This window comes from Canis aureus, chromosome 9 (genome assembly GCF_053574225.1).
Source record: "Canis aureus isolate CA01 chromosome 9, VMU_Caureus_v.1.0, whole genome shotgun sequence".
Lineage (NCBI taxonomy): Eukaryota > Metazoa > Chordata > Mammalia > Carnivora > Canidae > Canis > Canis aureus.
This window is the reverse complement of record NC_135619.1, coordinates 14,117,696-14,132,659: the sequence shown is the minus strand read 5'-3', so window position 1 is coordinate 14,132,659 and position 14,964 is coordinate 14,117,696. Positions and strand designations below refer to the sequence as shown.

General features: G+C 35.3%; 1 protein-coding gene across 31 annotated transcripts in view; it reads right to left on the bottom strand.

The window, feature by feature from the left end:
- Window positions 1-14,964, bottom strand: part of NUBPL (NUBP iron-sulfur cluster assembly factor, mitochondrial) — a 231,260-nt gene that overhangs the window by 172,709 nt on the left and 43,587 nt on the right. For 24 of the 31 annotated variants that reach the window (XR_013385973.1, XR_013385972.1, XR_013385971.1 and 21 more), the window contains one exon: window positions 4,460-4,550. Coding sequence is in view for 18 of the 31 variants with exons in the window: in XM_077908971.1 (XP_077765097.1) it covers window positions 4,460-4,550 (91 nt within the window). In the remaining 13 variants the exon portion in view is untranslated. The other 7 variants (XM_077908977.1, XM_077908982.1, XM_077908983.1 and 4 more) reach the window with 7 other exon arrangements.

Here is a 14,964-nt window from a genome sequence, read left to right as displayed (position 1 = left end):
ACTGATTAACATTCCATTTTACGTATATACCATGTTTTGCTTATCTATTCATCTGCTGAGATATGTTGAGTAGCTTCCACATAATGGAACAATGAATAGTGAATTCATAATAACAACAGTGAATAATGCTATGAACATGGGTGTACGAAGTCTGTCCAATTTTAACAACAAAATATCATTTCAGTCCATTACCCAGTATAGATGCATATCACATACACAAAATCTAGAGTAGAGGTCCAGAAGGGAAGTGAAAAAGATCACATTTCTTTCTTTTTTTTGTAGCATACCTAATTTCTTCTAAGTTAGCCTCACCAAATCTAGACCGTCAAAACTTTTCATGCCTCTTAGTATAGTGTTATTTTTCGTCTTTTTGCCTTTTCCTATAGTCTGCAATTCATATATGTATATTCCCCACATCTTCCACCTTCAAAACTCATTTTACATCCTGCTTTCACCAAACTACTTTCCTAAATGCTTTATTTTCTGTTAACCTCAAAAAAAGAAAAAAGAAATAGTGACATTTATGGTATGTGAATTATATCTTAAAAATAAAAATAAAGCTCTGTTCTCATGTTAAAAAAAGAAACATGTTTTATTAAAGTACCCAGTAAATTATTAAAGTAACTATGAATCAGCAATAATGAAGTCTATTTTAAAAAGCAAAAATTTGCAAGGCACATAAGTTAAGATAGAGTATTAAAAATAAAATTGCAAGTTAATCCTTCCACTATCTAACAATAGCAAGTTCTTTTAATTTTTCTCATCTGAGAGAAAATACTGAAAATGTGCCAATGATTTTGAAAAACATTAGGAATGATCAGAAGATTAGGAAATAGGAAATAAAGTTTGTGCTTTTTTAACCTAGAATTAGACTAGAAAAAAATGTGAAGTACAGACAGCCCTAGAAGAATATGGCCAAATTATAAATGTACCATACTACTAGTCTACACACCTTAATGATAGCTTTCTGATATAACTCAAAAAGGGAAAGAAGCACAGAATACCCATTTGTCTTGAAGTAGGTGCTAATTATAAACACAAAGATTTATGACCCGCTAAAAACAAATCTTTCACAGTTTTTCCTTATTAATTAGATAATTTCATATTACATTTTGTTTTCTGCAATAGAGAATACAACAGGATAATTAGCATGTTAAAATATAGAAATGTCAAAATGATGCCAATTAGTATAATGGTGGCAGACTTACCTAAGATTCCAAAAATAATTTATAAGTTGGGCTTTTAAGAATTCACATTCTTTTAAGTGAATGCCTTAATCATTCAGTTCATTTCTTGGGTGACTTAAGATCAGCTTGTCAACACAAAAGAAGTATTCTTTTAAGGCTTTCCAAGATTTCCAGCATCTCATCTTTACCAGAAAGCCTATTTAATGGCAGTCAATTTGCAAACATCAAATTTAAGATTACAGCTTCAGTAAAAGAAGAAGAAAGAAATTATAAAGTTCACTTCAAGTATATTGGCATAGACTGAACAGACTGCTTAAGAAAAAAATGACACCAAGGGCTCCATTTTGCCATCACTCGTATGCTGCATGCACCAGTTTTCACATTACTTTAATCAAGAGACAGACATAGTAAGTCTATCATTTAAAGTACACAAATTCATTACTCCTTCTTTGTGAAAGTTTGACATCTTGGCATATGTCACATATTTACAAACTAAGTATATATTCCACTAAAAGGACAAAGAAGAAAGAAACTAGAATAACTTCACTTTCTAAGTTTTATTTTCATCAAACAAGAAAAACTAATTGAGTGCTTACAATGTAAGACTGCTAGGGTCAATTCTATCATCACTACATCTTCAAATTTCCTATAATTATTCAGAACTTAACATTGCAATTGACTCCAACAACTAAAGCACAAACAAAAGTACATTAGATAGCAGATAATGCCTAATTTTTTTTAATTTTTATTTATTTATGATAGTCACACAGAGAGAGAGAGAGAGAGGCAGAGACATAGGCAGAGGGAGAAGCAGGCTCCATGCACCGGGAGCCCGACGTGGGATTCGATCCCGGGTCTCCAGGATCGTGCCCAGGGCCAAAGGCAGGCGCTAAACCGCTGCGCCACCCAGGGATCCCAGATAATGCCTAATTAACTAACATTTGATGACAACAACAACAAAAAATACTTCTATTATTTACACAGATAATCCAACAAAAATCCTACAGTAAATATAGTCATTCTGTCCTAGATCTATGGAAAATAAAAAGCCCAATAAGAAATGAAAAGAAATTATTCAATTATATACCCTTATTACAATTTGAAATAATTTTTTTAAAGATTTATTTACTTATTTGAGAGAGAGAGCATGAGCATGAGTGACAGGAGGGACAGAGGGAGAGGGAGAGAGAATCTTTAAGCTGACTCCCCATGGAACATGAAGCCTGACACAGGGCTGGATCCCAGGACCTAAATCAAAAGTCAGCTATTTAACTCAGGCATCCCTATAACTTTTTTTATTAGGCACCCCTATAATTTGAAATAAATTTTAATAAACTAATTTCACTTAAAACCATTTTCAAGAAGTTAAAAGTTTTCCCAATACTTTTTTTTATTTTTAGTATTTTTAGTATTTAAGTAGTCTTCATGGCCCAACATGAGGCTTCATGCTCTACTAACTGAGCCAGCCAGATATTCCTTTCCAATACTTCATTTTTTTATCACAGCATTTCCTTGTTCTTAAATGTTTTATATTTGATAATTTTGCAAGAAAGTGTAATAACGAGCATGATAAATATTAAAGATTTACTCAAAAAATTACTGTCCTATTGATAGCAGTGAAGCCTGGGAAAAGAAACTAGTATTTGAGGGGTTTTTATAAATACATTAAGACAAATACAACAGATATAGGATTAGAAAAAATAATTTTCATGTCTTCTAACACAAATATATACTTTCTATTCAAATACTTCCATACATCCACACATTTAATGTGAAGAGATAATGATAATGATCACTGACTATGTGCCAGGCATTGTGTCAAATGCACTACACTTACGAGCAATTTCTTTTTTTTTTTTATTGGTTTTAGGTTTTTTATTTTAAAAGCTCAGGTTTTATATACAATAGAATGTTTTCTAGTAGCCTCTTGTTTTAATATATTAAAATTTTGCAAAGCCCTTTGAGCTTTGGTCCACCCAGGGTCACTTTGTTATGAGGTAGAGGATTTTATAATCCCCTACATAAAAACCTGTCAATGCCTGTGATGGACACAGGGCCAAGAGTTGTCCCATTCCTGTCCTCTGAGGGCTATGAGAAAGGCCAACCGCTCCAAATCAACAAGGAAGGCCCATCAGGACTGCAGCAGCAGTGTATCCAATTTAAACCAGAAGAAAGCTTAATATCCTCCAATCAGTCTAGGAAGAAAGCCATCCCTCATAATATGAATATGTGTAACTTCCTCTCTAGCCCCAAGGATTGGGATTCTCTCTAACCCAGTTGTCCCTGCATTGCTCCCGACCTCTACTCCAGGCTCCAGGCTTGCAAAGTCCCTTGGTTCCTTTAAACAAGAAAAAAACAAAAACAAAAACAAAAACCCAACCCTTAGGACTCATATACACTGCCGAATATGACAGGCCTATTATCAAGCTGCTGTCAGAATGGTGTGAATGCTCCCCCCGATGCGCATCAGGGAGGTTTAGAAACCCCCATGGCAGCCTGTCTTGCAACTTGAGCTTTTTGAAAGTTCTCCAACTTCCTGAGGGAGTAGGCAAATACTGCTCTATTTCACCATCAGAAATATGCTCATCTCTGGTGACTGTGGAGATAGGGGAGAGGGAACAGACCTGCTTTGGGGGCATCAACATACAAGGTGGGAGGAAAAAGGGCAAAACTAGCTAGTCACTTGCCCTCAGGTAAATCTAAGGAACTACTTACTCTCCATCCCCTCTTTTCCCTGCCCTGGCTCCTTAACAGCAATTTCTTTTTTCTTTTTTTTTTTTTCTTAACAGCAATTTCTAATTGAGTGATTTCTCACAGCAACCCCGGTAATTGTTAGCCTTATTTACATAGCGGGGCAGAGGTGAGGTACAAAGAGATTAAATAATTCACCTAAAGCCACACAGTCAGTGAGAGAGCTAGCGTTCAAACCCAGACAGTCTGGCTCCATAGCTGATTTCAGAAGGACTATACTACACTGTGGATAAGGTATGCATGGTACATTGCACAACACCTGACATTCAGGAGGTAATTTAAAAAGGATATCTATTATCATACTGTCTCTTTTTTTTTTTAAGATTTTATTTATTCATTCATGGGAGACACACACACAGAGAGAGAGAGAGGCAGAGACACAGGCAGAGGGAGAAGCAGGCTCCACGCAGGGAGCCTGACGTGGGACTCGATCCTGGGTCTCCAGGATCACACTCTGGGCCGAAGGCGGCACTAAACCGCTGAGCCACCAGGGCTGCCCTGTCTCTCTCTTCTTTACTTACTCTGTGATAATTCTGGATTTCCTTTCAGATTCATCATTTTTGGAATTGAAGGGCCATACACATCCACATCTAGCAATCCAACGGCCTTTGACTGTAAAGAAACAGAATTTGCTGTAAGATTGTTTCCACTCTCTATCAAAGATAACATACATAGTGATAGTAAATCTAACTATAAAAAAGAAAATTTGCAAAATATTCCAAAATCCTAACATAAACTTTCAAAGCAACAGTAAGGTAAAAGATCATAAACGATATAGATAAACACTTTTTTGTTGGTTTACTAATTTCTTCTAGATAACTGAGAAGCCCCCTGAAAACGCTTTACACATTGCAGTTCAGATCTCCCATATAATCTCTAATAGACTGAGACCTTTCTGATCTGAAGACTAACAAATTATACATAATGTTTAAATGATGACTTACAATGGCAAAACCCCCAGGAAAATGGAACAACAGCCTTACAAAATGAAAAAAAAAAAACATAGGAATAAGACCGTAATAAAGCAAGTTGACAAATTCTGACACAGATTCAGCATGGAAATGCTAATGAGGACCATGGCAGACAGAGACACGGCAATCTTACATTCAAGTCCTAGTTAAACATCCAAGGTCTTCTAAAACTGTTTTTCATTGATGATCTGTCAACTTACCCAAGAGGAGAATATCCTCATTGTTCTCTTTACTAGTTTCCAGTTTATCAGCAACATAGCCAAGTAAAGGAAAACAAAATTCACTATTTCCAAATATGTCTCTTTTTTTCTTCTTCTCCCCTCCTATTTCTCCTTTGATAGGTTAAATCAATCTGTTACTGGTTTTTCCATATACAAGCAAAAAGAATGTTAATACTAACTATATGTCTTTGAGCTATGTTTCACAGAGACTTAGAATTCTCCTCCCTCTCTCCCTTTTTCCTGGCAAGATAAAATTCTTAACCCCTCAAAAAAAAATTTTTTTAATTAAATAATCCCTCATCTTCCATGTTATCTACCTATTTCCAGACACAAAATTACTTTTTAAACCTTGCTGTCTGGTTCCTATTAATACATAAAATAAAGTACATTCAACATTTATGTTTCTAACTTTATACTAAAACTGCAGTTCTAAGAAAACCATTTAATGTCCCTGTGTGACTCACAGAGCCTTAGAGGACTAGGGATTAAAATCTTCCTCTACCAAAATCTCAGTTTACTGTAAAATAAATGAGAGAATAGGAAGAACACTTTAACAGAAAGGTAGCATATAAAATTTAGGTTTAATGCATTTAAGTATTAGCTTTAAAAAAGTAGGAACTTTCAATGAGAAATTCTGACCTGTTTTTAACTTCTTTTTAAACCATAAACAAAATAATTTAGTTAAACTAATACAGAATTAAATTTACTACAGATAAAAAGATTCTCAAGTGAGGGAGATTAAAACCTTAAGAAATGCAGATAATCGTTCATACTATCATCTAAGGGTCTGCTAATGCTATTACTATTGAAGTAAAGAAGCTGAAGGGACTCCATTCTAAAAAAGTTCCATTTTTCTGGCAGTCCCCATTTACTCATAATCCATATTTGTCTCTGAATAAGCCAAAGAAGTTATGTTCCCACTTAAAGGGAAACGAAAGTTAATCATTCTCTGAGCTTTGTCCTAGGCCCCAAACAACTGATAACATCTAAGAAAAGCTAGATCCCAAACATATTCCAGGACATTAGCTTTGAACAAACCTTGGCTGACACTGGCAGCAATACTGCTATCTTTGCTAATTTATGAAATAATGCTTATTGTTCACCTGACATTTGCCTTTGATGGGACCCTAAGGATTCCCAAAGGAACACATGCCCTAGACCTCTTTGCAATATAAAACCCTGAGCCCCAAGCAACATTGAGACTCATTCTATTTTCCTTTCCAAATTTCCCGGACAGACCAACAGCTATTCTCTGTCATTCACACTATTCAATAAACTCTGCTTTTACTTTCTCCAGGAGTTTGATTTCTATCCTAGGCAAAGTCAAGGATCCTGTTGGCTTGTCCCATGAGGATCCCCCCCACTCTGGATCCTTGGACCCAGGCTGCCTACATTAATATCGTCCTAGAATTTCACCTCTTTTCCATATTTTTTTCTCATGATACTTACAAAAACTTAAAGCTACCACAAAATGACAAATGTCAATAAAAACAAAAAATATTCTAAGTTTTTTTTGTTATTTATATTAATGTTGGTTTTATAATAACTTGAAAAGGTTAGGTCCCAGGTTTTGAACTGATTTCCTAAAAATAAAATCAAGTAAAATAATTTAGCTTTAATTTTGTTTTCATGAAACAAGGAAACAAGTGGGTGCTTACAAACAAATTGACTAGAGTCAATTTTTGTATCACTAGATCTTCAAGGTGCCCTCAAATGCTAAGGAGAATCTATCATCTATTTGCCCTGTCCCCAGAAGAAAACCATGCTGTCTAAAGCTGGCATCAAGGCATCAAGGTTCAAGACAAAACTGATCTGCCCTAAAATCTGCTGTGGTAAAAAACAGATTTTACACATACCTAGATGGCTGTTAATATACATAATCACATGAGAATACAGGGAGCAGCCACTTGCATGCTCACACTCTCTTAAAAAAAAAAAAAAAAAAAAAAAAGGAATAAAGAGAGGGAGATTACAAGATTTTAGAGTTCCTGTTTCCTAGAAAATGGAACTACAGATAAGAGAGAATCTTCTATGTGTTAGGTTCTCTGCATACTCTCCGTAGTAGTAGTTACTACTCACTGATTAAATTTAGTACTAAGGCTTACATATATCAAAAAGGAAACAGAGAGGAAAGTATGAAGATAAGGTAAAAGAAAGGACAAGAGGACAAAGGCAGGGATGGAGGGAGGGAGGAAAAGATGGAGGGAGGTTATCCAGCAATGGTTTATTAAGAACCTGGATAAACTAGGCCTCTATATAGCCAGTTCTGTGGACAAATCAGAGTTGAGATTTTTAGAAAGAAAAAAAAAAGAAAAGAAAGAAAGAAGAAAGAAAGAAAGCTTTTAAAAAGCATGCCATCCTAAACTACCCAAATAAACATCTAAACTTCCTTTAATTATACCTCCTCATTGCTTGTACTCCTTCTTGATGCCACACACCCTAAACATTTTATTTACATTTCTTCTTGACTCCTCATAGCAACCCTGCAAGGTAGTATTATGCCTACCTATGGATGAGAAAGCTGGGAAACTGCCACTCAAATTTTTATATATATAAGTATTCTATCTTAGAATGAAGCAGAATAAGAAATTAAACACAAAAATACTAACTTCATAAATCTCCACTAGAACTTTATTTAACATGATCAGACTAAAAAAGGCTTAGATATAGAGGCAAGGGTCAGCACATTTTTCACTAAAGGGCCAAACTGTACTATTTTAGGCACTGTGAATCATATGACCCACAACTACTCAACACTACCACTGTAGCACAAAAGCAAAGACAAGATGTTCATGAATGAGCATGGCTGTGTTCCAATAAACCTTTATTTACAAAAACAGGCAGGATTTGGTACACAGGTCACAGTTTGCCAACTCTGATTTAGAGAATAAACTTTTTCATGACCAAGTTATTCCATCACCCAACAATCTAATTTTGGTTTTGCCAAGAGCAGGTATGACATAGTCATCTCTTTTAATGTCAGATGAGCTATCTCATTAAAGATTTACTTCCATAACTTAATTGGGTAGTTTTTAAAAACAATAAAGAGCACATTTTTCATGCTATTTCACTGGAACTAAACATGTATTACTTAGATTTTATATATCATGAATAAAGTTGGTGTCGATTAAACAAAACATCAAGCCTGTATTAATTAAAACGTATTATACTTAGAGTTGGCATAGCTCCTGGACCAGTAAAATTACCATAGCTACAAAAATTAGCTTAAACATATTTTCAACTCTAGAATTGAATAATGTTCAAAAGGTCCCAAATAAACTTCATTTGTTTTTCATAATTTACTCTATTATTTTTAAATAGGCTCCTATTATAGGTATATAAATAGTCTTTTAATTTAAATTTTCAAAGATGGGGACGCCTGGGTGGCTCAACGGTTATGTGTCTGCCTTCGGCTCAGGGCGTGATCCTGGAGTCCAAGGATCGAGTCCCACATCGGGCTCCCTGCATAGAGCCTGCTTCTCCCTCTGCCTGTGTCTCTGCCTCTCTCTTTCTCTCTGTCTTTCATGAATAAATAAATAAAACCTTTAAAAAAAATTTTTTTTCAAAGATGGTTTTATACTGTCAGAACATAAATGAGCAAGACACAAGGCTATAAATAAATAAATGCAGCTGGCTATCTAGCTAAGTTTTATGAATCCTTTCTACCTCATTCCTCCTGAAATAATTGTATTTAGTCAAGAAAACTTCTATTAGGACTTTTCTTATATTTAATTTTGCCAGGATTAAAAGAATAATCACTACAAAAGCCTCACCAAATATACAACACATAAAATATTAGCAAAAATAAATATAAACTATTATAAAGCATGATTGCTCAATATTCAACATTATCATAAACGTAACCTAATATGTGGGTATCCAACATTATATTCTTTTTCTGATTCTCCGGAAGTTCTCAAAGTCTAACAGATGACATAAAATAAGATAGATCAAACACCAAAATACTATTTAGATTTTGGGATTTGTTTCTTTATAATTCATATTACCCTGTGAAAGCTAAAAGGTGGTAGATATACTCAGAGTGATTACACTGTTTCATTATCATCTGCTGATAGATCTCACCAAAAAACGTCAGAAGGATCTCATCAAATTATTTCTGAGCAAACACTCATTTAAGACTAAGACCTACCTAAAGGTTATTCTTTCCAGGGAAGTATCCAGTTAAGAATCAGGCAGCCCCAATGGCTCAGCGGTTTAGTGCCGCCTTCAGCCCAGGACCGGATCCTGGATACCCAGGATTGAGTCCTGCATCAGGTTCCCTGCATGGAGCCTGCTTCTCCCTCTGCCTGTGTCTCTGCCTCTCTGTCTCTCTGTGTCTCTCTTGAATAAATAAATCTTTAAAAAAAGAAAAGAAAAGAATCTCATGATTCCCTGCACATTACATTTCACTTAATCTTGAACAGGCATTTGGAATTTAGAGTTGAGTCAAGGCTCTTTCTTTTCTTCCTGCCTCGCTTTAAGTCAAACTGCCATTCATAAGAATTTCAATCTCTTGGTAGAGAAAAATATGTTTCTTAACTCTATTAGCTAAGATTAAATAAGAATCTGTGACAAGAATGAATGGTTAAACAAGGTGACAAGAAAACAATTTCCTACTATTTATCAGAGGACTGTCTAAATCTTCAAGTTCAGTAAAGAAAGAAGAACAAGGGCACTGTCCACTTTTTATTGATAAAGAAACAGATCCAGAGATACTGGCAGAGCTGGGCCTAGAATCCAAATCTCTCTCCAATACACAATAAAACCTAACCACTAACAATCACCAGCCATTCCCTTTTATCTCTCTCACCTCATCCTCTACTCTTCTACCCCTTTTCCACAGACACTGCCCCCTTAAAATAAAGCACACTAGGCATGCACCTGCCTTCTGCAGTTGTTACTTCAGTCTAGAATCCTGTTCCCACAGATAGCCACTCGATTCTCTCCATTACTTCCTTCCTTCAAGTCTTGACTCAAACATCACCATGTAGTGAAGCCTTCACTGGCCACCCTATCTAAAAATGCAATTCCTTCATCATTATACTGGACATTTCCCATTCCATTTCTGGATTCTTTCTTCTTAGCACTGACCAATATTTAACATCCAATATAATTACTTATTTGTCTCGTTTATTGTGTCCCCCCAGTAGAATGTTCATTCCATTAGCATAAGGATTTCTGTATGTTTTGTTCTGCTATACCTAGAACCTAGAACACTGTGCAGTCATAGAGATACTGTGTTCCACCCCAAGAAATTCTAATTCTTGGGGTGTAGGCTGGGGTCCAACAAACTGTATTTATAACACTCTGAAGTATAGGATGACCACAATGTAAAAAACAGTAATACAGATAATACAAGAAAGAGTAAGACAAAATTTATTTTGCTGTTAAGGGCCCAAGCCTTGGAACCAGCAGTATCATGGTAATGGTAATTTATAGTAAGCAGCAGTAACACTGAAGAGTTTAAAGTATATGTATATATATAAAAGAGTAGCTAACATTCTGCCATATGGGTGAATAGTCACATACTGCATGAGATATATATATATACACACACACAAAAATTATTCATTGTTTATCTGAAATTCAAATGTAACTGAGTGGGTGTCCTATATTTTAATTTTCTAAATCTAGCAACCCTACCCTGGCATCTCTCCTCAACAGTGCAGTCAGAATGATTCAGTTGAAACATAAGTCAGACCATGAGTGCTCAAAAGCCTCATGATGTCCCTTCCTTTCCTCATTTCACTCTTGCAAAAACCAAAGGCCTTATAACAATTCACCAGAGTCCACATCATCTAGCCAATTCCCCATCTCCCTATCTCCCAATGCTGTTAATTTCATCACCTATCATTCCCTCCACTTCTTACTCAAGGAGTCAATTGCTTTCTTACTATTCCTTGAATAAAAAACTAGACATGCTCCTACCCATTAGCCCTTAAACTGGCTGTTCCTTTTGCCCAACATATTCTTCCCTCAGAGAGTCACAAATGCATTCATTCATCTCCTTTAACTCTGCTCAAATATCATATTTTCAATGCAGCCAGCCGTATTTTAAATCGCAAATCCACTTTCACCCTTAAGTACACTGCAATCCCAGATCACTTTTACCACTTTCTACCTTTTTTAGCTTACTTATGATGTTTATTATCTATTTATTGTAAACTCCTTAAGGGTAGGGATATCCAAAAGCACCTAAAACAGTAAACATTAAATAAGTGTTTGTTCAGTGAATGGATGGATGGATGGATGAACTAACAAATGAATGAACAAACCTCCACTTATTCCTCTGCAGAATATCAGGATGGTTACTATATGATCCCTAATGTCCCTCTTAAGTTTTAATACTCTATGAGTTCATGAAAGTCCCTCCTCTAATACTTCTATACAAACATTTTAACTTACAGGATTTAAAATTAGATAATGTATATAAGGCTAAAAATACTCTGGTGTTGAAAAAAGAGTCCTATTTTTACAACCTATTCCTAATCACTTTTCCCCATGAAAATCTATGTCATCTTCATTTTTCTATTGATCTCAAGTCCAGAAAAACAGGACTTCAAGAAAGAAAATCTAGTACAAAGAATGGCTATAGTGGGCTACTATAAAAAAAAATATGATAAAAATACACTAGATAAATCTTTAAAAACAAAAGCCACAAACATGGTATAAAAGGGCTCATTCAAAAGAGGGCAATTTTTAAACTTTTAAACCTGCTCACTAACAAGATTAGGTTCAACAGAGTTTCAAATATAAAAGTGCTGCACTAGACTTTTGTTGTGCTTTTTTTCCTTTCCAGAACAAGATAAGTAACATTATTTTTTTTTTAAGATTTTATTCATTTATTTGAGAGAGTGAGAGAGCACAAGCAGGGGGAGCAGCAGAGGGAAAAGGAGAGGAAGGCTCCCTGCTCAGAGAGGATGTGGGGCTCAATCCCTGGATCCCGGGATCATGCCCTGAGCTGAAGGCAGACATTTAACTCACTGAGCCACCCCGCACTCCTATAAGTAACATATTTTTTTAACAAGAAGCAATTTCCTTACATTCCACATTTTCATCTATTAACAGAGACAGTAAATCAGGGGGAAAACAATTAAGATTAAGAAAAGAAAAACCTGGGGCAGGCCGGGTTGCTCAGTGGTTTGGCACCATCTTCAGCCTGGGGCATGATCCTGGAGGTCCGGGATGGAGACCCACATCGGACTCCCTGCATGGAGCCTGCTTCTCCCCCTGCCTGTGTCTCTGCCTCTCTCTTTCTCTCTGTGTCTCTCATGAATAAATGAATAAAGAATCAAGAAAGAAGAAAGAAGAAAAGAAAGAAAGAAAGAAAGAAAGAAAGAAAGAAAGAAAGAAAGAAAGAAAGAAAGAAAGAAAGAAAGAAAGAAAAAGGAAAGGAAGAAAGAAAAGAAAAGAAAAGAAAAGAAAAGAAAAGAAAAGAAAAGAAAAGAAAAGAAAAAGAAAAGAAAAAAAAAGAAGAAAAGAAAAGAAAAGAAAAGAAAAGAAGAAAAGAAAAACCTTAAATCTTTGGCCTGTATAATTAATTCAAGGGGAAAGAAAGTATTAATGCCCTTAGTAAAGTCTCAAATAGAAAAATTAGCCTACTTATCAGCATGGTAATTCATAAAATGCAGAAAACGATACTTCTACACTAACCCCTAAAAATAAATCATCTTATCTGTGACATCAACCAATCAGTTTTGTACCAAACTCCAAGCCCACCAACCTAGAAACCTGATCAAACAAGAACCTTTCCCAAACCAGATAAAGTACTGCAGCAAAAGCAGTGAAAACCAACATCAATTCCTTTAGAATGTACTTAGCAAAACTGCAATGCAGGGAAAAGCATTTACAATTCTGAAAGCAGCTCCTCCAAAGAAAAGCAATACAGCAATCACAGGAATTGGATGTGAACAGAGCACTCGATCCAACCTCCAGACTCAAAATCACAGGAGCCAAGCAGCTGGTTTAGAAACCCATTTCTTCACATACCCACTGCTCAGTGGCCCTTCTAACTGCCCTACTAAGGATTAAGGGCCCTCCTTAATTCCTCAAGGAGATAGGATGGGGGAAATAATTTACTGAGAAAAAAAAACTGAGAGAAGTAAAATGAACTGGTGAGAGCCACGTTAGGGAGGAGACAGGAGAATAAGAGGAAAAAAATAGATTGTTCTATGAGAAAGATCTGGATAACTTTTTATTGGACAGAATCAGATCCTGAAATTTAAAGGATGTGCAGCAGTTTTGCCACTAGTATGTTATATGTGAAATGAAAGTAAGGAAGAATATACCAAATGTAAAATTAGGGTAAGAGTTCTCTTTTTAACTTATAATCAAATTCAGCAACTTCCATGAACAAAGTGAGAGAATGAATTACTGGCAGCAAGCTGCATTTTCCCAAAAGAAATTTAAAAGGTAGGCCAAAGCGTACTGAGGAGGAAACACACAGCCAATAGATTCCTTAGAACTATTCAAAATAAAATTGCTACTGCTTCTAATTGAAAATCTCAAAGCATGTTATGCATACAGCTTCCTGAAACCATGTAGAAAATAGAGAAGAAAAGCAGTTTGAGGCTTTTTACCTATCTGAAGATCATTTTATAAAACAGCATTTTTATTTTATCTTGGTGTGTGAGTGTGCTGTGTTTTGTCTGTGTGCTTATGGAGGAAGGGAAAGAGCAAATAAGGAAGAATTCCTAATAGAAGACTGGCTTTAGGATCTAGTTTAACACATGTCCACTCCTTTGTTACACAATTAACTTTTTAAAATTGCCTTATCTTTCTTTTTTTTTCTTATCTTTCATTTCAATATTTGATGCTTAGTTCCTTACTCAGTACTCTGAATTATTCTTATAAAAGATACTACAGAAGTAGACACACACATCTCAAGTCAGCGAATACTATTAATATGCATTAGTGGTTATCATTAGCAAACATTATTGTTTCTATTTTCTATAAAATGTGTGAATCTTAGGGATTTAGATAATTTACTTAATCACAGACAACATCAAGATCATGAGTGAAAAAACAATTATGAAAAACCCTCAAGGTACCATTATGATCATCACCTAAAAAAGTGATGTTACAAATTAACAGATATGCTATATTCTTATACATAGTTTAATTATATTTAAAATTATATAGCATATTATATAAAAGTTACAAATTAATTTGAATCAAATAGCTGTTGTAATATCTATTTTTAAATATCTGTTACCTCTTGATGCGATATTTTAAAGATCAATAACAGATTTTTTCAAAATATTAACACCCTATTCAAAGTTCGAAAATGGTTAATTTATTAATTCTGCCAAGCAGCAAAGATGTTTTTCTGATAAATGAAAATCAACATTACTTAATACCATATGAATCACATAAGTGATCACTATTTCTAGGATTTTTTTAAATAACTGACATATTAAAACTATAATAGAGGGGGATCCCTGGGTGGCTCAGCGGTTTAGCGCCTGCCTTCAGCCCAGGGCATGATCCTGGAGTCCCGGGATCGAGTCCCACATTGGGCTCCCTGCATGGAGCCTGCTTCTCCCTCTGCCTATCTCTCTGCCTGTCTTTCTCTCTCCCTCTCTCTCTCTCTGTCTCTCATGAATAAATAGATAAAATCTTAAAGAAAAAAGAAAAGCCATAGTAGAATGCATGAAGAAGCAATCTAGGATTTGCATCACTAAATAAATGGGTGGTTGATTATAGATAAATTGCTAACCTCATTGAACTTCAGTTTATTATCTGTAAAATAAAGATTAAGAAGACACCAACCTTACAGGAATGTTGTGAAATTACAGAGCAATGTGAATTTGTAAAATTTAAAGAACAGCTAAC